We start from the raw sequence: 26,319 nt of genomic DNA on the forward strand, positions 1-26,319 counted from the left end.
ACAGTCACCTTTATACAGTTACCTTTCAAACAGTCACCTTTTAAACAGTCACCGTGTTTATACAGTCACTCTTTCATACAGCCACCCTTCATACAGTCACCCTTCATACACTCAACTTTCATACACTCATCTTTCATACACTCATCTTTCATACACCCACCTTTCATACATTCACCTTTCATGCAATTATATTTGACGGCTTTTCTAAATACCACTTTTTTTGTACACAGCCGAATGTTTTACCTTCCTGACGTTTTGATGACTGTATGTCACCTCCCTTATATCCCCCTCACATTAGGCGAAAATCAATCGGACGACGAGTCTGCGAGCTCTAAATTACGAGGAGGCATGACCCTGACGGGAAGGGGGGAACTCTGCTATTTCTTCCTCGGCAGCAGGGTCATGCCTACTCGTGATTTGGAGATCGATTTTCGCCTAATGTGACGGGGTATCATGACAATACTGGGAGATTTATTTGCACTGCTGCTCACAGATGCGGCTCCCAACAACACGTACCTAGTTATGTATTTAAAAGTCTCTTATTTATTGACTTACCAACTTGATGGAATCAATTCATGGTATTTCTATTATAAATAAATTTATTGTTCTCCATTCACTGCAAAAATTTCCATTCCAGGACGCCGTGTGTGCCCCGGAGAGCAGCTCGGCAAGATGGAGCTGTTTCTGCTGTTCTCCAGCCTGCTGCAGCACTTCACCTTCAAGCTGCCAGAGGGCGCCCCGCCTTTGTCTACTGAAGGGACATTAGCGATCACACTCATGCCACACGCGTTTGAACTTTGTGCTATTCCTCGATAAGTCGTAACTACTAGTAATGGCGTGATTGTATGATTATATGCTACAGGTAAACCAAGGGTAAGTTGTACTATAATATAGCAACCACGACAATACTTAGCCCATTAGAAATATTGTCATTAAAAACTGAAGTATTTGAAAATAATATCGTACCCTCTGTAATACAATGTCCAGTCCAGAAATACTCCCACTGAAAACATGGTCATTTGAAGAAAACAAATCCAAAATTGAAGTTAGCAACTAGAAAGGCCGGTATTTGCTTAGTAGCAAATTCAGCTATTTTCACTCCGCTCTCCCTCTTTATGCAAACATCATTTACCATATATGGTGAGACGCTCAGAGGCGGCGAAGACGAAAACTACGTACGTATTGCACATTGAAATTGCCTGCGACATTACACATACGAAGTAATCACTTGTGTTGTTTGCTGTATGGTGTGTAGTTACCAGGACTAGCCCTTTGTGGTATCCTTAGGTTAGTTCGGCAGCCCTAGCTGCATCTTTTAAATATGCAAGAAAAATGAAATCAGATCGCTTTTAGTGTGTAATATTTCTGTAATACCACCTGTTCCTGATATGTCAAATTCTAATCCCGATTGTAGCTCAGCCACTTATACGTGTTACACGTTCGATTTAGACAATAGCGGATTACGAACTATTTTATCATCAAGCAAATTAATTGCTACCTAAAGTAGCTTGAACTATTTTCAGGCACTTCTTGAACAACGCAAAGTAGACCACACAGCAGCGGTCTCTTGCGATACTGCTCCAATGTGCACTATCATAATCACCTGTATAGAGATGTAATTGTTACAATTAGAGTTGCGCGCTGGCATAAGTCAAGGAATACGTGTTGGTACCAAACACCAAGCTTAACTCATTTTTAAATTTTAATTGTCTAGCATTAAGTTACATAGCTACATATATCTACTAGAAATCAGATTACGGCATTTCCGAAAATAAATCCATCGGGTTGGTAGGTCATAGGATTGTAGTTTTTTTTTTTTTTTACACTACCAGTTTATATTACCTAATGACGAGAAACGAGAAGCTGAACTTCAGTTAGAAGCTCTAAAGAAGATGTCGGATAGGCATCCAAACGTCAGTAGGTAATATTAAAGGGTTGTGTCGAAGAAAGGTGTACTGTCCTATCGATATCACGGCATTATGACTGTTTTGACACTTCATTTCCTAATGAGTCACTACGCTAGTTTATGTATGTATCGAGCAACACAACGAGACCACTCAGTTGCGCCCTCCAGCGATATACTTGTAAAAAGGTTTGCGTACACTTTGCATATAGATCGCTAGAGGACGCTGCAGTGCTGTCTGAAAAAAATATATTGATAACATATTAGGGACACCTTTCATTTTTCTTCCTTTGTTTAGCCAATCCTTTCTTGGCTAGCTTGTTCGCTCCTTAATTTATTGATACTTTAATTGCAATTACAATAACACTAATGTTTCCAGTAAGTGCACTTTATTACGTATTGCTTATACATTAGATATTGGATGTATTTAAAATTGCTATTTCTATAACGCTTACATTTAATACCATTTAATGTTTAAACAAATTGACCATACAATACATAGGGGAAAAGAGACAATTTTAATCTACTGATGTATATTTTAAACATGTTATTCGAAATTTTGAATCCAGGTCGATATGAATTTAATGAGTTTTACACAAATTTAGACACAAATTTGTAATGATATGAACCACAAAGATTCTCATCACGCAATGATATTTTACAATCGAAACTATGGATCGTGCATATATCAAACGACAAGCTTTGGAGAAATTAATCAATTGATATGTCAGTAAGAATCAGTGTTGTAGCCAGCCTGATTTTTTTAAGTACCCTGGATTTTGAATTTGGAAATCATGTTGACCGCTGAAAGGGCGAAGATTCTAAGGGGGTCTGGGAGCACGTTCTCCAGGGAAAATTTTGACGACTATACCCTCTAAAATGCTATATCCTGCATTTCGAAGCGGAAATTTTGCCTCTAGACTCTGCTCGATTTTTGTCCACCATAGAGGACGAAATGGGCAAAAGTTTTGTCCTTCCCCAGCAGCAAAATTCTGTCAAAGGACAGAAGGACAGACGCTGGCTAGAACCCTTGTAAGATCAATAAAAAATCATCGTTAATCTCTTTGTTAATGATTTTTAAGGTTGCTTCTGCTCGGAGACCTTACAAAGAAGGAGGTGGCGAGTGACGATGGAGAGACTGGCCTGGCCAGCGGGAAGCGAGTCCGTCCTGAGCGAGCCATTAACGCCGCCCCTTTAGCTGTCTACGCCATGGCGGAGGTGGACGGAATAAATCCAGTTGTCTACGGCAAACTGCTCCGCACCATGGAGACGATCAACTCTAAAATGTTGAATCTGACTCGCACCTTGGAGGAGCAGACCAAGGCGAAGGGCGAGCACGGGGTGTCAGATTACACTCTGCTGACCAAGGTCCTGGACAGGCTGTGTCTGGTTCTGTACATCATCAGTGTGGGCGTGTCCGTGTCAATGACCCTCTATCTGGGCAAGTAAAAATTGTTACGTGGGGCTAACACCCAAACAAAGTATATGAGAAAAAAGTGTCATGTAAATGATTCACGTTTCCTGTCGGCTCACAAATTGGACGGATGTGCCTAATCCCTATCGGCCTTTCCCATTGGTCCCCTGTTCTACCTCCGCCCATATCCCTCATTCGTCGTTGCTCACTTTTCGTGACGGTGCGCACGTCTAGCCTATTCCCGTGTTTGTCCAGTTTGTGAATAGACAGGAAACTAAGTTCTCTTCGGAGTTTACGAAGAAGAGAACCTCTTTGAAAATATGAGGTTCCGTTTCAAAAAGGGGTTTCCTTTCTTTGCGTACCTGTGGTCAGCCACTGATGTTCAAAAGTCCATTTCCATATCTTAGTCAGATTATTACTTAGTTTACACATTTATCTATAACTATAATTTAAACACAAATATGTAATTTGTGCTGGGTAGCATTTAAATGACATTGTAATCTGCATAAACAATATGACTGCCCAACTTTATTATTGGTGAATGATAGCCATTCTATCCCTGTGTAAGTTTGTCATCAAATAAAGCTGTACATCATCATGCATACAATACCTCAATGTAGACTTGAAGTTATGTTTACCATTAATGATAATATATAAACAAGATATGATGAAATTTTTACAATAAACTCTACTGAAGATAAGAGCTTAAACATATTGAATACAAAATATCCGGAGATATTCAGGAGAGATATGCCTGTATTGTTTTCGTTGCCGTCCCGTCCATGGGCGCCGCCATATTGTCTCAAGGGAGTGTTTTGTATCGTCCGAAGGGAATGTTGCATGATGGGCAGTAGTGTCGTCATTTTGACGTGTTAATGATGATGTGGAATGTTTAGAGCTTGTTGTTGCAGACTTGTTGGAAATTATACAGGGACGACGGCCGCAAAACAATGAAAATTAGTATTTCTAAGGAGGAATGGAGAATTTGCATGGAAACGTGGTCTTGTGGGAAACAGTGAGACGGCAAGAGCCACATGCATGAAGGATTAATGTGATTTATGAAGTGATTTGATGGGATGGTTTGTAAATATGATCTTGCGGTCTTGTCGGAAACAGTGGGACGGCAAGAGTCACAAGCATTTAATAAATGTTTAGTGTGTTGTATGAATTGATTTGATGGGATGGCTAGGAAATGTGATCTTGTGTTCTTGTCGGAAACAGTGGGACGGCAAGAGCCAATAGTATGAAGGGTTAGTGTTTGTATAAAAGATTTGATTCGATGGTTTGTAAATATGATCTTGTGTTCTTTTCGGAAACAGTGGGACAGCAAGAGCCACAAGCATGAAGGGTTAGTCTGGTGTATAAAGTGATTTGATGGGATGGTTTGTAAATTTGATCTTGTGTTATTGTCAGAAACAGTGAGACGGCAAGAGCCTCAAGCATGAAGAGATCAGTTCAGATCAGAGATCAGTTGTTGCGGACTTGTCGTAAAATACAGGGATGACAGCCTGACAACGATGGATGATTGTTCTGTTTTATGATGTTATGGTGATTTTGTATGCGATTTTGAGGTGTAATCGATGACCTGGAATGTTATTAGCTTATTGTTGATAAGGTACCCTTAAGTTGCACAGCATAGTCATAGAATGTAGGTCCTAGCACCTTTGTATTTTCCTTATTATACATGATGTTTGTACCTGCAATTAGCCCTCGGGCAAGACTTGCAATAAACATTAATCAAATTGTGCGGACTTGACGCACAACAATGAATGATGTACACAGGTTCCTTCATATGCCGATATGAAGATCAGCACATTAAGGATAAAGAAATGACGCAGAGACAATGATTCCGTACACCAGCTGGGTACGGAAGACGTTTAACGTTATAACGCAGACTGAAGCGATTTCATAACAATGCTACCTTACTTTGTTCTCCATTGTCTCTCCGAAACTTAGAAATCTGTTGTCTTTACATCCTGTCTTACTAGATAACTGTCTGCTCACACAACACAACATTGGTGACTCCATCTCACTGCGCAGTTCACTTACTCAAACGAAAAAGAATACTCAATAAGGATAACAATCATGGCAGAACAGTGTATAATAACAACAATAATAAAAAAACTAATTACAAATATTCAAAGGTAGTGTCGGGATGCACTGTACAGTTGTGTGTCTCCTTACAAGTATATGACGGCATCAAATCTTACTACAGCTTTCATAAACAATGATTTTACAACACATTACTTGTATGTGGTTTATTCCATAAACAATGATTGTACAACACATTACTTGTATGTTGTTTATTCCATTTGCACATCTAGCCCGGATCGACTTGGACCGTGATCGGCGAAAAATACCTTTCTTGTATGTTCTTTGATGTACATAATTGAGTACAAATTCCCCTTTCCGGCGCTGCTGGCCACAGGACGGCGAATGCTGGAAGTGCAATTTAATCAGACTAGTGTACGTCAGTCCATAACTGCCGTCAGGTTTTCTCTGGTTGTAGCAGCGCAATCGCTTGTCAACACGCAGCTTTGCTCTCGGCCAGGTATTCTTCTTCGGGCGACGCTCTTCCGGTTGTTTTATCGCTCCCCTCGGTACCGATGTTGCAAGGTGCACGAACGTCGATATAACACACAAAAACAAGACGTCACACCTATTTTCGCCAAAAAGATAAAATTTTGGAATTTTTCAAAGTTGGAATATGACGGTTGTCACCACGAGCGGCGTGCGGCAAACAGACTTGACTATTCAGTCCATTTATTTAGTACAGATTTTGTTTTTACTTATAAAAACGTGTGAGTTAAGAAAAAACGTGCTAATGTTACTTTTTATTAATTAACCCCTTTTACCAGACGGTTATTATTGAACCTTTTACTGTTAAAAAAATGGGATAACAACCCCGCTTACCCATTTTTTTGTTGTTTAACAATAGGTATTTCTGGCAACTCTCTTTAGCATAATAAAGGGATAACATTCCCGCTATCCCTTTTTTTAACAATAGGCATTTCTTTTAGTTTTAAGAAATACCTATTGGAAAAAAAAATGGGATAGCGGGGGTGTTACCCCTTTATTATGCTAAAGAGGGTTTCACGAAATACCTATTGGTAAAAAAAATGGGTTAGCGGGGGTGTTATCCCATTTTTTTTTGCCACCGCAAGACCTGCTTGGAGATGAATAAAGACGCAAGTAAAGTTAATAATGGATAATCAAAGATATGTAAGGTTAAAAACATAGTTAGAATAATAAGTTGAATAGATTGAAGGGCTTTGAGTAAGAAAACTCAGTCAAAGGGTTGATAAGGGTTGCTGGTTTTCTCAAGGGTGATTCTTTTGTGCTATCTTACAATTTTGTTGTATTTTCTTGTCTTTCTTCCGTGCACTTAGACCACTGTTTATAAAGTGCACAAAACAAGAGTTGGACTTTATTTTTCTGTTCATTGTTCTTGGATTCTACAACCACCATAATCATGTTGAAGAAGAAAACGCTGCCCTGTATGAGAGGGTGCAGCGGTTAGAGAAAGAAATACAACACCTTCAAGAACACTGCGTTTTCAAGATCACTCGGGATAACGCTGGTTCCCCAAACGGTCCAAGTCACGATGCCACGCAAGACCAAATAAACAAGAGGTACGTAGAACAAATAAGACATCACGAGGTGATAGATAAACACTGCGCTATGTTCTTACATTGAAATTAATATTAATCACATCCAATTTTTCTTTAGGTTTACAAAAATATCCAAATTGCAAACATTGCAAATTGATTGTCACTAACATGAAGAGTGCCAATGTTATGGACATTTGAAATAAATGTTTTCACATATTAATATACATACATGTAAATTTCTTAGTGTATATCTAATGTTATCGATGATTACGTTTTTTTTTCCTTTTTATACTAAGAATACATCATTGCAATTAATTTCAAGCATATCATGCAGCATAATTAGTATCATTAAACAATCCAAAGTCCTGCTACACAAATATGCGTATGAAATAGTTTTATTTTTTCACTAGTAATTATCTGATATGATTTCCATGCAGCAGGGCTGAACAGTATCCAAATGCCTTGAGATCTGCATGCAGTCGGTTAAAAAGAAATTGTTACCAACGAATTTTTACCAACCAATTGTTACCTGATTAAACCGTTCTTGCTGAATAGGTGTTAACTGCTCTTATAGGGATGTTGGTGGGTCACTGAATTTGCCCTAATAGAGATATAAATTGCTCATAAAAGTCTAAGCATCAGTAGAAGCCGCTTAATTGCACGGCCTATTTGTCAGTGAATTTCGTGCAATTGTCCGGCTGGTGCAATAGTGCGAAATTATCTAGCTGGACCGCAATTATTTGGGATTTGGGGATTCCGTGCAGTTAACAGAAGTGTGCATTAATCCGTTGTGCAATTAACTGGCTTCTACTGTACCATGAATATTCGTATTGTTGTTTATGTGGCCATGAGGAGGGGCAGTAACACCTTTATTGAATAGAAATAATTCTCCCTGTTTGACTACATGCAGATATCGTGGGGAGGACAGTTAGTCACATTTTAGACCTTGGATAGTATCTCTGCCGCCGATAGATCTGCTTGGAGATAAATTTTAATCTAAGCATCATTTTCACCGGAGGTAGACTATTCCTTAAGGAGATTACATTTAGGTTTGTAAGACCTCTTGTTTTGTTTTATAATTAAAATATGACCCTTGATTCAAGAAGGCGTTTAAGATAAGTCTTTAGAATCAATAAACTTCGCGTCATAACTCTGTTACTAATAATACTCTGGTCACAACATTGTCAGTTACAAGGGAAATTTCGGGAAAAGAACTACAAGTTGTTAAATATCTTGGGTGTTTATCATTAAAAAGATGACAGTGTAAGTGTAATTTTTGAAAAAGGTACCAAATCTGAAACTTCACCTCTTACGAGTACTCTTCTTGAAACAGGAGGAGGGAGTGGAAAAGGGGCCATTAAAGAAGACTGCATCTACTGCAGGAGAAACAGTTAGAAAAAAAATTAGAATATCATAATAGAACTACTCTATTTGGATACCAAAACAATTCTAGAAATTATATATATTATATAGATTAGTATTGCATTTGATATACAAAAATATATGACACCAGGTAAACATATTCTGTATTATGATAAACGTTGGGCATTTATAATAATCTGGAAAAATAAAGAAACTATCTTTTATTTACAGAGGGACAGCTCGCTAAGCAACATGTCGCCGACAAAAAGACTAAAGAATCCAGTAGTCCGGGTGTATATGACCTGTAAACATCTAGTGATAAAACAATGCATGTTAGTCAATACTTGTTAGTGATATTTTAGTTGTTGCATGACGATTGTATAAAGCTAACCATGTTAATCTTAATTCAAGCAACATTTCAGACAAAATGAAGGAACCCGTTGTCCTTGTTGTAATAAGCATAAGATTGTTATCACCAGAATCCACCACAAAATAATAGGCCTCCATTTTCCCTAACCAATTCCTCAGTATAGACCAAAACTCCCAATGTGAAAAGTAAGTGACTATGCTTATTCACAATCGTGCATGGTAGCATAATAGACAAACAATAAATTAAAGACTGAAAAAACACCCATAATGATAAATAAAGACTGATAAGAAGGTAAAAACCGAAGATGATTAAAAGTGTCCCAAGCAGCTGACTTGACAAAGCTGTTCAACTAAATACACAACCTCATGGATGCACACGCTTTAATTGTGCTAAGTAATTGTGGGATCGCGAAATGTGAGATTGCGTGGCGCAATCGGCAGCGCGTTTGGCTAAGACGTCGGCCCTGACTTCGAATTCGGATGCCGCGTCACCTACCTTGTGCCCTTGGGAAAGGTACTTTACACGACTTTCCTCACTTGACTCGGGTGTAAATGAGTAACTAGCTGCGGCAAGTGGCAGTAGCAGGCCATAATGGCATGTTCGGTCATGACGCACCCGCCATACATGAGTCAGGGGTAGGAGGAACCCCTTACATCCTTGGTCGGAAGTCCTCCCAGTAGACGGAAACTCCAAACAACAAACCTTCACCTGCTGGGGTGGTAAGACGTCTTACACGTTGCACGCACGCAGCTCTTGCCCCTGTAGGGCTTAGTGCGCCAGTTGACCATCTAGACGAGAGGGTGGAGAAGGAAGTGCACAGCCCTCATTCACCTAAAAAAGTCACGTGCGACCCGCCTAACCCACCCTGTCTGCCTACCATCGTCTTCAGAGACAGATTGATGCCACAAAGTACTGGTGGGCATTTCCTTTTGACCTCCCCGATTTGTCTCGGAAAGTATAAGACCCTTTAAGAACATTTCAATGCATGTTGATCCTAGTTCCAATAATTAATCGTGATTTCTAAACCACGCAGCAACGTCCTCTAGCGATTCGTATGCAAAGTACATGCAAAACCTTCTATTGTTGCTCTTTTCCGACATATCGCTGGAGGGCGCAACTAAGTGGTCTTCGTTGTGTTACACATCCTCTTGGCTTGACTTCGCACTGAAACACAAACAAATATACATTTATTGACCCAGCAACTACAATACACATTGGAAATAATTCAAGTCCACCATCATTTGAAATAATATAAAAATTATTTCCATCAGTTGACAACATATAGTTTAATCTACCTGCATATCAATGCCAGCAGTTAAGGCAGTTCAGTGTGTCGAAATTTAACATATTCCCTGAAAGACAAGATGCTTAGAAATAAAGGGAAAAAGGAGAAATTAATTAATGTTAACACTAACGTCGTGAAACAAAGGTTTAATGGTGAAGGATCGATCTATATAAATATTACTAGCCTATCGTTCTCAGTTAAGCAGTTACTACATCACGTTATATTATTTTGTTTGCTTCTCCGATATCTATGTCAGTGTGAGCGCCAATCCCACACGAACAGGCGGTCACGTGGTCTTTCAGAACTGACAGGAGAACGGCCTGTTAAACAAAAACATTTCAAAAAGAGTTACAGCTATTGTAACATTTCCTATTTTCAAATATCCAGAAAACATAATTGTGTACAGACCATTCTGTGACACCTGTCTATATTTCGGCATTTCAAAAAAAATGGTTGTTCATTTGTCTTACCAATCGTTATCCAAAGATGAAAAAAATTACAATCCTCCCAGGGGCTGTAAAAGTATGAAGACAACAAATATATTGAAACACAGACAGATGCACGCACACGCACATCCAGTCACACCAAAACAATGACTCAATTTTTGATGGAACTACTAGTCCCAAACTACTAAGTAGAATGATCCAAACAATCATGACAATTATAGAATTGGATATGATTCAAATTTCACCCCAAAGAGTGGCTTTTCGACTTTATTTTATACAGTTGATGAATCCTACCCTTTGGCAGTACTTTAAGGCACTGATAAATGCACGAAAAGATAAAGTTCTCTCGTAGATGAGATAGTCAAACAAGGTCAGAAATGTGATTATTTGCTCATCTAGGACATATTACTGCTAAGCAAGTAGCATTACAAGTTGATGAATTGAATGATCACAAGCATTGGTTGGAGGGCTGAATCCTGACAGGGCTGAATCCTGACAGACCTAAATGAGAAAGCTGAGAGACACTGGCATTTTCGAGCCGAGAGGACAGAGATGTCTTAACTGTCCTTTGTATGTGTGTTGAAAATTTATTTTGTTTCAAAAGAAAGGCGTTGTTGATTCGGTACTTGTAGGTTGCAGGCGGCAAAATGCAAAAAAAAATAAGAGTGGGCTGTTTTTCAGCAAAATCGAGCATTCTACATGGGCACATTTTGGAGCGATTTTTAGACTTTCACTCAAAATACAGAAGGAAAAGACTTGTCGGCGAGGACGCTGTTAACGTTGTTAACCAGCGGGAAGAGTAGGGAGGAGCAGCCGGAGGAAAAAAAGATGGCGTAAACAGCAGAGGCCCGCACCAGCCACCACACAGCCAGGCACGGGTTACACCAGGGCCAACTGAAACAGAGTCTGCCTCTACAGTCACACCAGGCGCTGTAACCTGAAAACAACCTGAACTGACCAGACCACCACACGAATTTCATTTTCTCACGAGACAGAAGGATGCCAACAACAATCCATCAACAGAAACCCAACTACAGCAGTTCGGGGTAGAAAATATGCTTTGTACATAAATCACACGAGGACATTGACCGACCATGCAGCAGCGACCTCTTGCGATCCATATGCAAAGCGCGTGGATGTTTGTCTGCTCTGAATTCATTATAGGCACAAATTCGCAAAAATGTTGCATTTAAAATAAATCGCAAACAGGTGGCCTGCAGGGATAAAACAGATATAAAGTGGACCGAATAAAGACCTGTTTTCAGATTTGGAAAGGCTAAAATAAAGAATGATTTCTGTGTAGGCCATTTTTCTTTGCTATGACATGTCTTTTTCCCATGAGCAAGTGTTAGTTAATAAGTCATCATCATACCTTTACACATGAAAAAAGCATGAAATCATACAGTAAATGATGGACCAACAACCATAAATTTATTCTGTTAAATGACATCGTGACAGAAAACAGACCAGCATTCTAACGTTACTGTCCCACCGTAAACTGAACACCAAATAAAGCAGGCATATCTTTAACGTATCAAATAGCAAGCTATCGTTAAGTTTTAAAATGATTTCCAATGATAAAAATCACAATAAAATCAATAAAAATTCTACACAGCAGTATTGCTACTTTAATGACAAATGAAGTAATTTTTGATATGTAAAGTTAGATGTAGTAGACATACTTTTTGTTCTCTTAAATACTGTTGTTTCATAGTTTTAAAGTAGTTTGACAATCTATTTCCTACACCATACTTAGCATAGTACAAAAAGAATCTTATACAAAAACATCAACACTGAATTTTCAATAACCATACAACAGTGTTCCTCAACTAAACCAAATTATATAAATGAACGTAAGAAAAGTAAACAAAAATGTCACTTATAAAACAACAGTTAACTTACATGTGTAATAATGCTACACTTGTGGCATTATGCCCTAAACAATATTAGCAACAGTGCTTGATAAAACCGTTCACTTATTAAACGGCATAACATACGTAAATACACCAACATTGCACCGTAGCATGATAGCATCGTAAATAATCTAGTTCAGTACACCAGCAATTTATTATTTCGCTTATTACGAAGTACTTAATATCGTACTTATGGTAAATATAATTGACAGCGCTAGCAAATTATCGTTGTAAAAACTTTTAGCTAAAAAAATGATGTCGGAGGCTATGGCTTTTTCAAGGTTGTCTGGTTTCCTTCAGCACTTCTGCTCAAGTTTGCATGGCAGAAGTCTTCCAGCAGTTTAAAATTGTTATCACCTTAAAGTTAGACTTTCTTAAGTGTGCTGATTGAGATGGGGTGTATTCTCTTGTACCGGGGGCATATCCCGGTAACTACTGGGAGTTTCGTGTGGATGTCGTCCAAAGATTTCTCTTTTCATAAAATATAAAATCGCAATGTTTCGTTAACGTTAATACGATAATTATGGCTCAACAATCTGGAATGTCGCATAATTCCCACCGTTCTTTGGGGTCAGTGGTGTAGCACCAAGGACCACTACTGGAGGATGGATTCCGGCAAAAGTTTTCCTCCAGTCCAGAACTCGGATATTTGGCAGTCGTTTTAGTGTGTTTGTGCGGAGTCTGACTGTCCCAGCGTTGGCACGTCTTGCCTGACTTGGTCACAGCCTTGTGTCCTCGGTACGATGCTCCGTTTCCCTCCTTGCAATCTTTGGTTGAAACAAAGATGTCAATTAATAGGGTATAGATAGTGAAATATTTGGAAGACAATAACCGTGTAAATCTAAACGAATCTGTTGAATAATGCTGTATGCTTAATTCTATTTGGATATTAGATCCTATATAGTAAGCAACTAGTAATTTTTGCTGTCATTTATATGGCCATAATTTCAGTTAAACTAAGGTGGCAAAAACATCCAGTTTTGTAGTCGACGTCGTGTATTGATCATGCTTTGTATTGCCTCATGTGGCGTCAAAGTCACAACTGGCCATTAAGCAGTGTTTTGACATTTTAGCTTAAAAAGTCAAAACATCCAATGTTTCGGCTTCTGGGGGCCTTTGCGTAAGTTTCTTTTTCTTGGGGGGTGGCTGGATTCGAGATTTCAACGGGAAACTATGCACAGTGAAAAAGAGTATATTCCGGGAAGCTTGTACAGGCTCTTAGCATGGTAGAAGCTTCCCGGAGGCTAAGGGATATACCAGCAACTAATAGGAGTCTACTAGGATGCCACTTTTGAACCTTACTATATGAATAATTGCCAACCTGATGACGTTATTCGCGGATATGGAATTGCAATGTTTCATTTAAATGTTCAGTATTGAAATAGCTTGCTGCAGGGTGGTATGCTGCAATGGTCCCACTGCTTGTTGGGGTCAGTTGTGAAACAAAAAGGACCGGTTATGTCACTATGATCAATTGGTTCGAAGACTGCAACGGAGGCTAAATTCCTCTGTCGTCTTATTACAACTAAATGGCCTTAAATGCGCTAAGGGGTTGCATTGGGCATATGCCCATAGGATTGATTTCAATAACAGTTTTGGTACATGTTACTTCAAAATAAAACCAGATATGGAAAACCGGAAACTGGCCAATACCCTGGATACAGTCACTTATTCTAACATTACCAGAGACGGGGAACATTCCTACCACTCTGTGAAAACCACAGAACAATCAGCCGTACAATTAGACATGCTAGTAAGGTACTGTAAATGCATTTAAGTTCGCGGGGATTTAATTTCGCGTTAGCGGGATAAAGGACTTTTCGCGTTGGTTTTAAGTTCGCGGTGGCCGGTAGTCTCTTAATGTCATGGAAAAATGTTCACGGTGGTTTTAAGTTCGCGATGGAGTCGTCACCGCGTCATCGTCATTAATCCACCTCGAACATTTCTGCATTTACAGTACATTCTCCTCCGCAGGGACATCCAACAGCCAAACTGCCCGTCTGGATGTACCCTGCTCTTTCAACCGTCACCCTTAGTTCTTGACCGACCTGCTTATGAATATTAATGAGGTTACCCTTATACATGCGGACAGCTTTTGAAAACGGAAAGCCTATTCTCTGATTGGCTGACAGCTGGTTTGGGGGGGGGACGTCCACAGGAACAAAGAGTGACGGTTAAAAGAGCAGGGTTCATCCAGACAGGCGGTTTGGCTGTTGGATGTCCCTGCGTAGGAGGATGGTAAGGTAATGCTGATGGTTATCTTAAACAGACTGAAACCTCAGGCCAAGGCCCCCATAGTGGACGGAGCACCGAAGATCAGATTTCAACTCAAGAGTCCTCGATGAGAAGTAACCCCAGCACCAACAAAGTCTGTACCATGTATTTGTTGACTATGAAAAGGGCCGCGTTCGGCCGGGTTTGGTATGGAGTTTTGTGGGCAGCTATGAAGAGGTACAACATTGTACCAATGCTGACTAACTGCGTCCAACAGTTGCACGAAACGTCCAGTAGTGCAGTACGTTTTGGTTAGGGCGCAGTAGGAGGACGATATAGATTGGCTGGCAGGAGGGGACGCAGAACTGGCCTAGTGGAACCATCAGACACTACCTCTAGGAAGCGTCGATGAAGGTTAGACATCCAGGTGATAAGATATGCCAAACAGTAGGAAACATGGCATGTAGGTCAGTGCTGAAAAAGCCAGTTTAGGCCATACCATCTTAATTCATTGGTTCACTGATTCGCTCGCTCCTATTTTTTGGAAAATAAAATAAAAATAAAAATTACCACTTAGCAAATTTTTACCATTAATGAAACCATTCACCAACTTTCTGGTGTAGCAAATTGGCCTTTATATCACAAGCTCCTTAAAATGTGGGTATTATTATTGCAGTTATATATTTCATTCATGACGAATTGGACAAACATAAAAACTGACACTACTTTTGTAATTTTCAACAAACAGGTGCTGTTACTGTACAGTAATAGTGTTTTTGTACTTTTTTCAAGCTGAAAACGTTTTGTTCTTTATGTTTTGGATTAGCCATTATCTTTACCCGAACCATTGTACAATTTTCATTTTTTTTTTCGCCCTGTCACTCCATAATTTTTATGAAAAAATCCGTGAACCAAGAAATTAAATTGTTGCGGCCTTAATGACAAACAACGAGAAGTAAATGACTGGAAAGATACTGAAGTAAACCAGAAACAGCTTCAGACAGTGGATCCATTCAAGTACATTGGCTCTATTATTAGAAGGACGTCTCTAAGACAGAAATTCTATCCCCAGCAGCACAGAATTCAGCAGCCATGGCAAGGCTGAGACACATCCGGAGGGACAGGGACATTAGTATGAAATGTAAGGTACGACTGTTGCAGGCGCTAGTTGTCTCCATTTTTCTGTATGCATGTGAAACCTGGACGTTGACAGCCTGACTACGACGGAAAATCCTAGCAGTAGAGATGGGATGTTACCGAATACTACTAAATCTATCTTATCGTGTTCACATCACCGACACAGAAGTTAGAAACATTATCAAGGAAGCAACTCGAAGACCTTCTTTACCGTCAAGAGAAAGAGAGCGAAAAAGGTACGGCCACGTGACCAGAGGTAAAAACTTCTCCAGAGTGATCCTATAAGGAACAGTGACAAAGAACAGAAAAAAAGGCAGACAGAAAAAGAAATGGGACGACAAGATTAAACAGTGGACTGGCCTGTTTCTTTTTCTTTCTTTTTTTTTGCCAGCGCTCACGATAGGGAGAAATGGAGGGAGGCAGTGTGCTCAGCAAAGCGCCCTCACGACCACCCACCGGGTGAAGCGGCATGTGGTACTTCAAATGCTAAATTTAGTGACTCTTAGCTAGTTTCTCCGCGAAATGTACATTTGTTTGACTCCTTTGCCCTGATAGAGTCCATTCCAAGACACCGTGCGGATATTTGTTGCCATTGTTTGAAATTGATTTTAAAGTTTTGTAATTACATTGTAAGGACCACCTGACCAATGTGAACACTTTTTTCACGGTCCCCTACATAATTTTTCCCATTGACACCTTCAGCACAAAGGATCCTGTCTATATTGCCCACCTGTCCACATAGACCAGACTTTGACGGCCCCTAAGACTAAGAGGTCACCTTGTGCAGTTTGGGCTGTAGCCTATTGTACTCTTGGATATAACAGATGTGAGCTGCCGGTACCATGGTAGGACATTTGTTACTTCAGAAATATTCTTAACACTGTTTCAACTTTATAAATATTTCCCTGGTTCTGTAAAACTTTGGAAATATTCATGGTGTGGAATTGGATACTTCTAATGGTTTCTAAATAATGATAACAGCATTCTACCATTATTTACCATTTTCTACCATTTTTTGTAAATGGTTCAGTGGGCTGGGAAGATAGCAATTCACAAATCCTTGCAAAGTGTGGTTGGGTGCCATGCAACTATGGCCCACCACAAAGGATCCACCAGTGCCCAGCAGGGAAATCTAAAATTTACAGAATGATGCAACAATAAGGCATACTTTAATGGGAGCAATAAACTAATTTTACCATTTGGCAAAGTTTACAAATATTTGTAAATATTTGTAAATGTGAAATAATCCCACAGAGGTTTCACAATTATTGTACATAAAGATATTTTTGTACAGTTACTTTCAAAATATTTCTAAAATATTCGAAGGAATTCAAATAGATGAGTATTTTCTTAGTCAATGTTTTGAAAAGAATTCGATTATTGTGGCTTAGGTATTCTTTTAATCAAAATGATTCAGACTAATTACAAATACCACCTAAAAACCCTCACGGTGACTTGGAATGGACTCAATGTCAACCGAATGACCTGAAATTCGACTTGATGGGTGCTTTGGATATATGGCCCTAGGACTTGTCACAATGACATCCTCAAAACATACGTAAGAGTTGGAATAAACGGTGATATCCAAGACGGTACAGGTTCGAAATACATATCACGTCTGATCAATACAGGAAACAAGTTCAAATCTAACCTTGACCTTATAACCCACATGGAAATAAAGTGATAACAGGCGTGCGTTTCTTGTTTCTTGTGTAATGACATGCCTTAAGGAAGAGTAGCAACCGTAATGTTTTGACTGAAAGGCCCAAACCTGCCCTATATTAGGAGTTTAAACGACAAGGTAGGAATTCTGTGTGATGCCTATTACTCAGTTATGTTCCGTTCAAGATTTGAAAAATATTTCAGTAACGTTACCTCTTCTGTGGTAGTAGTCAAATCGCTCTGTCGGGTTGCTATCACTCAATGTTGCTCCAGGTGTGTCCTTACTGGCCTTACTCAGTACACAGGCACCAGGAATGTATTTGGTGTCATAATCAAACGACAGACAGGATCCAGCAGGAACAAGAGATGTTCCCGCTAAACACCGTTTGGCGCACTCTTCCACGCTTATGCCTGCTATCCGTTCATCGTTGTGGCCTGGTAGCACTTTTTTGTCGTAATGGACAAACGAGGATAGCGACGTCTTTGCTTCTGAAACAACATGGTTGGTCTGTCAAGCAAACGTATGAGAAGAAGGTAAATATTCATCATAACGTTATTGCGCAACAATTGTACAAGGTACAAAGCATGGCATCTACTGATACATAACTACAGTTCTATAAGGTTAATCTACTTAATACTAGGGTGCATGGTATGGGATGAAAATGGCCTTTTACAATCATGAGAGGGATTGATAGCGTCTAGACATTCTATGATATATTTTCCTATGTATACCTTACAGGGGTTGTCACATGTCATAATGTAACTAACGGTGGGTCCCCTAACTTAAGTTTATTATCTAAGTCCATTGAGGTAAATCCATGTATGTAAGATGATAGCCTTGTGTACAATAAATTGCGTATAACAGAATGTTTAGGGCATACAATCCTAAAGTGATATTCATCTTCAATTTGCTCTGGACTGAATGAGAAAACCCTCTGGTCGATGTCTATGCTTCATTTGTGAGTTAAATATGTCACCACCACGCAAAACTTCAACTGGACAGGATGACAGGGCAACTTTGTCACAAATGATATGTACGTTACGTTGATGGTGGAGCTACGTTGTATTTCACGTTTACTGCATTGCCAATGGGAACATATACTTCTAGTAAGTGTTTTACGTGAAATGTCGTCGCTGGATGGCGCGTGTTTATATTTGACGAAAGTTCGTCTGAAATTGCGACAGAGTTCGTCCTCTTGTTACCAGAGTTCAAGACCTCCAAAATGGTAGAAAAGAGAATATTAGGCGATGGTGTATGATCTAAGAACCCTGGTAGTGGTGCAGCCAACATATGTCGGGAAGCATATGTTTAAATACTGTTTAACTATGCTACTTATATTTTAGCCATACCATAGGTATGGTGAAATATATTGTATTCGTAATACGTTTATGAAGTTTAGACATCCAGGTAAGCAATATTCAAATACAATTCAATCTCTACAACTGGATAAAAAACGGATATTTGCTTCCGGACGTTTCCAGTGACATCCATCACTCTTCATCAGCAAAAGCAGAATGAACTAGTCAGAACAATTCAATACCAGTACAGCTAACTAGAAAAACTGGTTTAACCACTAAATCGTTAGGATCATATGCGAAAGGTTACACAAATGTAAATCATGTTAGCATAGTTCCTATGGTAAGACAATACCACAGGAAAGAAACTATTGTCCTATGTGGTGCAAGGCGGGATCTACAACCCCACTTTGAACCGGAAGGGAGGACTGCGCGTAGAACTTTCCAGTACATGGGACCCCGCCTTGCACCACAAAGGACAATAGTTTTTTCTGGTATTGTCTTACCATAGGAACTATGCTAACATGATTTACATTTGTGTAACCTTTCGCATATGATCCTAACGATTTAGTGGTTAAACCAGTTTTTCTAGTTAGCTGTACTGGTACTGAATTGTTCTGACTAGTTCATTCTGCTTTTGCTGATGAAGAGTGATGGATGTCACTCGAAACGTCCGTAAGTAAATATCCGTTTTTTTATCCAGTTGTAGAGATTGAATTGTATTTGAAGAATTGTATTCGTAATGTTTCTTCTTTCTCCTGTCAAATCTTCAAATCGATTCAACTCCGTCGTTCCTGGACCGAATTACTTGAAATTTGGCACAAGGGTAGAGAGGGTCAATACCTAGGTGATTTTTTCTCATTTTTTTTTTCATATCTTTCTGTAAAATGATTTTATTCCTTTTTTTGCAATTTTTATGTACATTTTGCCCCCCTGTACCCTGTTCTTACAGCCGAATGACCTGAAATTTGGTACAAAGGTGCATTGATCATATGCCCACAAAAATCTAAAAACAATTTTGGCATACGGTACAGCAAAATGCTTAATTTTGGCATTTTTTGCCATTTTTTGCACCAAAAATGGCTCCTATACCCCCATTTTACAACCAAGTGACCTAAAATTTGGTATAGAAGTGCCGTCTACATATGCGCACATGAATTCATTAACGCTTTTGGCACAACAAAATGCTTAATTTTGGAATTTTTGGGCCATTGTTTGACCAAAAACGTATGCTTTTGGCTCCTGTTCCCTGGTCTTGTAACCAAATGACCTACATTTTGGTAAATAAGTGCACTAGATATTCATTCAAATGACCCATGTATAATTTCTGGCATAAAACACTTCAAAATGATATATTTGGGGACTTTTTTGGTAATTCTTCACTGGCCAGAGGGTCGTTGACCTCTCCCACCTCAAGACAGCATGTGCACATGTCTATATATACTAGTAACTTGATTAAAGAGGGAACCAATCACGTAGCCTGAGTCAACATCCCGAAGGGGATTGGCAGCCAATCAATGAGCCCGGTGTTTAATAATGTGGACGAGTCCATTCTGGCACGGAGGGGGGACATTTTTTTTAAATTCATCTTTGGACTGTTGATTATATAATGTCTCTCAGTGGGAGTATTTTTGAACTGGACTATTTTGCAATTTTACATGGGGTGTACTGGAAGAGTCCATTCTTGCATGGAGGGGGGCATTTTTTTAAAATTTGTTTATAGACTTTGGTGATTTGATATGTCAAAGTGTTTGAGTCTGGTTATTTTTTGACTGCAATTTTACATAGGTTGTGCTGGAAGAGTCCATCCTTAAATGGGGGATTTTTAAAATCCATTTTTTTGGACTTTGGTGATTACGTCCAAGTCCAATTTTATCGCATGTATTTTTGGACTGCACCACTTTACATAGGGGCATTGCAAGAAGAGTCCATTCTTGCATGGGGATGTTTTCAAATTTAGTTTTAGAAAGGTGATGATTCAATATTCAATTTTTAGTGGAAGTGTTTTTGGACTAGTCTATTTTACCTTTTCATGCCTTTTTTGCTTAGTTCAACCTTGGCGATGTTTTCAGTGGGAGTATTTCTGGACTGGTCTATTGGGCAAATTCACATGGGGTGCATTGGAAGAGTCCATTCTTGCACTAGGAATTTTGTAAGATTCATTTTTGGGTGTCATTAAGTTTAGTGGAAGTGACTTTTAAACAAAAGTGTTCGATTTTTGCACATGGGTGATTTTGGAATAGTCTATTGTTGCATGGGGAGGGAGATGGCTGAAATATGCTGCATGTGCTCTCAAGCAAATGTCGGCCTTTCTAGTCTTTTATTACTTCCTTCCAAATACCCTATAAAGTTATACATCATTACAAAGGTTAGGGTCTCTATTTTTCAAAAAAATTAGCATAGTTAAAACAGGTTGTTTTGCAACAATGACAGTTCGCAACCGTCAGTTCGCAACAAGGCAAGTCTTTTCGCAACAGTGAATGAATACATGATTGCATGAATGAATGAATGAATGAGTGAATGAGTAAATGAGTGAATGAATGAATGAACGAATTAATGAATGAATGAATGTATGAATGAATGAAAGAATGAAGGAAGGAAGGAATGAATGGATGAATGCATGACAGAATGAAGGAATGAAGGAATGAGTGAATGAATGCATGGTTGCATGAATGAATGAATGATTGAATGAATGAATGAATGAATGATTGAATGAATGAATGAGTTAACGAGCGAATGAGTGAATTAATGCACCCGTGGGTTTGGTAACACCATATGTTAATCACATGACGTTATAGCTAGTGACGTGTATCATCAGCCAGGCGGAGTCCAGATGGTACACTGACTGAAGATACACGTCATTAACAATGACGTCATGTCATTAGCATATAACATTACCAAACCCACTGGCGATGAATGAATGAATATTTATTATACACCAAGCCGGTATAGTCTTGTAAGGCACACTAAGTAGGAAGATTAATATTAATATTCTCATGTCATGTAAGGTCAGGAGAAGAAAAGCCTTCAAGCACAATGGAGAAACAGTGAATAATTTCATTCCGTTTTTAGGCCATTATAAGACAAAAAGAAGACATAAGTGTAATTTTGATTCCTCTTGGACTTCGTTGCAGTCTTCGAATGGGGGTGTTTTTTATTAGGGGGGGGGGGGCGTTGGTTCGCGATTTTCAACGGTGGCTGGGTTCTCTTGTGCCGGGAAAGGGAGTTTGCCGAGGAAGGGAGTATGCTGTGAAATTGAGTTTGCCGTGATAGCGATTTTCCCCCATCCCGAAGACTGCGTTCAGTCTGCGTCTTGGTAATTGGCAAAGGAAAATAGACGGGGAAAAAATCGCTATCACGGGAAGTTCTCTCCACACTTTCCGTCGTTCCTCCATTTTGAACCTTCAATTGAAAATGGGCCAAAGACTAGATCTTAAACTGGATTTCGGCGAAAACTCCGGTTTATGGTCCCTCCGGGCGGTCAAATGCGCGCGGTCAATTTGCGCTTCACACCTACATTCTTTCCCTCTCGCCCATAATCCCCATTCAAGACTCATTAGGGTATCCATGCTGTTTTTTGACGATTTTAAGTCGCTTTTATTGGGCTTTCTATTTTGTCATTTTTCTTGAATTCTGCCAGCCAATACAAGATACAATACAAAATAGAAAGCTCGCTTTAAATAAAACGACTAAAAACGTTAAAAAAGCCGGAGCCTAACTTCTGCTTAGAGAATATATAAGGCCTACATGGAAACACTTCAAACTTTGTGGGCAACCTTCCTGTTTGAACGTTCTGTTAGAGCTGTACAAGTTACCCGTAGGTAATAGTGCTAGTCAATTACATACAGCATTACAAACTTTAGAAAACAACAAGAATCCATCCATTTTCCCGTCGGCCACATGCACAGTTTAGGGTAAAGTCTATCAGGCCTGCATTGAAGCACTTCCAAATGCGTGGTCAACATTCCTGTTTGGGCGTCCCTTAAAAGCTGTCCAAGTTACCCGTAGGTAATAATGCTAGACCAGAATCCTAAATATCTTATAATCTTAAAACATGACATTTTAGTGTTCTACTGCATTCCTAACTTTAGAAAACGACAAGAATCCATTTATTTTCCCGTCGGCCACAGTCTAGGGTAAAGTCTGTCAGGCCTGCATTGAAACACTCCAAAAAGGGGTGATCAACATTCCTGTTTGGGCGTCCCTTCAAATCTTAATTAGAATTCCATCATGTAAGTCTTCCCTTTGGCTATCTACATATCAAAAAACATGACGATCCGTCAACGCGTTTATATTTTCTCATTAATTATGCAAATGAGATCAGCATCTGCATGATTAATATGAATTGATATTTCTGTCTTTCTCAGCTAGATATGTGACAAGTTTGAAAGTCCTATCATGAAATGCAGTGGATTTATAAACTTTCCTCATTAATTATGTAAATTAGTTTCATGATTTGCATAATTAGTATTTCATAATGTACATTGTTACTTGGGCTATCTACATACCAAAAATCGTGATGATTCATCAACACGTTCTCGAGTTATACTCGTCCAAAGTTTGAAAGGAAATCGGCGACTGCAGTTCCAAACAAGCCGCTAGGGGGTCTAAACTTATAGTACTTACTCTCTGCCCCAAGGGCTATCTACCACTCAAAAATAACCACGGCATGTCCAGAACACGAGATATCAAAAATTGAGGTTCTGCTGCAGTACCTTAGCAAGCCGCTAGGGGTCCCATTATCGAACTTGACCTTTGTTTTCTCGACCCCTATCCACCTACCAAATATTATCGGGATCCATCCAAAGCTTCTTGAGTTATGCTGTTAACACACAGACAGACAGACTCACAAGCCTAAAACATAACCTTAGCCATTCTGGCAAAGGTAACAACAAGAATCCTTCCAATTTCCCGTTGGCCACAATTTAGAATAAAAACTATTAGTCCTGCATTGAAACACTTCAAACTTTGTGGTCAAATATGCATGTTTGGGCGTCCTTTTAAAGCTGTACAAGTTACCCGTAGGTATTATAATGCTAGACCAGAATCCTATATGTCTTACAATCTTAAAACAGGACTTGTCAATGTTCTACCGCATTCCTTACTTTAGAAAACAACAAGAATCCATCCATCTTCCCCTCGGCCATCGTCTCGGGTAAAGTCTATCAGGCCTGCATTGAAACACTCCGAAATGCGTGGTAAACATTTCTGTTTGAGCGTCCCTTCAAAGCTGAACAAGTTACCCGTACTACGGCCGTAGGTAATAATGCTAGACCAGAATCCTAAATAGCTTATAACAACAAAACATGATTTTTCAATGCTCTACAGCATTCCTAACTTTAGAAAACGACAAGAATTCATCCATTTTTCCCCGTGGGCCAAGGTTTAGGGTAAAGTCTATCAGGCCTGCATTGAAACACTCCAAAATGCGTGGTCAACATTTCTGTTTGGGCGTCCCTTCAAAGCTGTACAAGTTACCCATAGGTAATAATGATAGACCAGAATCCTATATATCTTATAATCTTAAAACAGGTCTTTTCAGTGTTTTACAACATTCCTTACTTTAGAAAACAACAAGAATCCCCCCATTTTCCCGTCGGCCACAATTTAGGGTAACGCCAATTAGTCCTGCATATGCATTGAAACACTTCAAAATGAGTGGTCAACATTCATGTTCGGGCGTGCTTTTAAAGCCGTACCAGTTACCCGTAGGTAATAATGCTAGACCAGAATCCTATATCTTCTAATCTTATACCAGGACTTGTGAATGTTCTACAGCATTTCCTACTTTAGAAAACAACAAGAATCCATCCATTTTGCCGTCGGCCACAGTTTAGGCTAAAGTCTACAAGGCCTACATTGAAACACTTCAAACATTCCTGTTTGGGCGTCCCTTTAAAGCTGTACAAGTTACCCGTAGTCAATAATGCTAGACCAGAATCCTATATATCTTATAATCTTAAACCAGGACTTGTCAATGTTCTACAGCATTCCTAACTTTAGGAAACGACAAGAATCCATCCATTTTCCCGTCGGCCATCGTTTCGGGTAAAGTCTATCACGCCTGCATTGAAACACTCCAAAATTCGTGCTTAACATTTCTGTTTGGGCGTCCCTTCAAAGCTGTATAAGTTACCCGTAGTCAATAATGCTACACCAGAATCCTAAATATCTTATGATCTTTAAACAGGGCTTTTTAGTGTTTTACAACATTCCTTACTTTAGAAAACGACAAGAATCCATCCATTTTCCCGTCGGCCATCGTTTCGGGTAAAGTCTATCACGCCTGCATTGAAACACTCCAAAATTCGTGCTTAACATTTCTGTTTGGGCGTCCCTTCAAAGCTGTACAAGATACCCGTAGTCAATAATGCTACACCAGAATCCTAAATATCTTATGATCTTTAAACAGGGCTTTTTAGTGTTTTACAACATTCCTTACATTAGAAAACGACAAGAATCCATCCATTTCCCGTCGGCCAGAATCTAGGGTAAAACCTATTAGTTCTGCATTTAAACACTTCAAAATGCGTGGTCAACATTTCTGTTCGGGCGTGCTTTTAAAGCTGTACAAGTTACCCGTAGGTAATAATGCTAGACAAGAATCCCATGTGTCTTATAATCTTAAAACAGGAGTTTTCACTTTCTACAGCATTTCTAACTTCAGAAAACAACAACAATCCATCCATTTTGCCGTCAGCCACGGTTTAGGTTAAAGTTCTGCATTGAAACACTTCAAACATTCCTGTTTAGGCGTCCCTTTAATGTTAGTATACAAGTTACCCGTAATCAATAATGCTAGACCAGTATTCTATATATATCTGATAATCTTCAAACAGGACTTGTCAATATGTTCTACCGTATTCCTAACTTTAGAAAACAACAAGAATCCATCCATTTTCCCGTCGGCCATCGTTTTGGGTAAAGTCTATCAGGCCTGCATTGGAACAGTTCAAAATGCGTGGTCAACTTTCCTGTTTGAGCGTCCCTTCAAAGCTGTACAAGTTAGCCGTAGGTAATAATGCTAGACCAGAATTCTATATATCTTATAACAAGAAAACAGGACTTTTCAATGCATTACAGCATTCCTAACTTTAGAAAACGACAAGAATCCATCTAATTTTCTGTGGGCCACGGTTTAGGGTAAAGTCCATCAGGCCTGCATTGAAACACTCCAAAATGCGTGGTCAACATTTCTGTTTGGGCGTCCCTTCAAAGCTGTACAAGTTACCCGTAGGTAATAATGATAAACCAGAATCTTATATGTCTTATAATCTTAAAACAGGTCTTTTCAGTGTTTTATAACATTTCTTACTTTAGAAAACAACAAGAATCCATCCATTTTCCCGTCGGCCATCGTTTCGGGTAAAGTCTATTAGGCCTGCATTGGAACAGTCCAAAATACGTGGTCAATATTCCTGTTTGGGCGTCCCCTCAAAGCTGTGCAAGGCATCCGTAGGTAATAACGCTAGATCAGAATCCTATATCTTATAATCTTAAAACAGGACTTGTCAATGTTCTTCAGCATTCCTAGCTTTAGAAAACATCAAGAATCCATCCATTTTGCCGTCGGCCATCGTTTCTGGTAAAGTCTATCAGGACTGCATTGAAGCACTTCAAACACAAGTTACCCGTTGCTAATAATAATGCTAGACAAGAATCCTATATGTCTTGTAATCCGAAAACAAGACTTTTCAATGCTCTAC

The 26,319-nt window shown here is 39.3% G+C and overlaps 1 protein-coding gene across 2 annotated transcripts in view; it reads right to left on the minus strand.

Moving 5' to 3' along the window:
- Positions 1 to 11,800: 11,800 nt before the first annotated feature.
- Positions 11,801 to 26,319, minus strand: part of LOC118405286 — a 48,724-nt gene continuing 34,205 nt past the window's right edge. For both annotated transcript variants that reach the window (XM_035804708.1, XM_035804707.1), the window contains 2 exons: positions 17,531 to 17,806; positions 11,801 to 13,071 (listed from right to left, as the gene is read on the minus strand). In XM_035804708.1, the coding sequence (XP_035660601.1) occupies positions 12,833 to 13,071; positions 17,531 to 17,806 (515 nt within the window). In that variant the 3' untranslated portion in view covers positions 11,801 to 12,832. The remainder of the gene's footprint in view (positions 13,072 to 17,530; positions 17,807 to 26,319) is intronic.

The sequence above is a fragment of the Branchiostoma floridae genome, chromosome 18, assembly GCF_000003815.2.
Source record: "Branchiostoma floridae strain S238N-H82 chromosome 18, Bfl_VNyyK, whole genome shotgun sequence".
Taxonomy (NCBI): Eukaryota; Metazoa; Chordata; class Leptocardii; order Amphioxiformes; family Branchiostomatidae; genus Branchiostoma; species Branchiostoma floridae.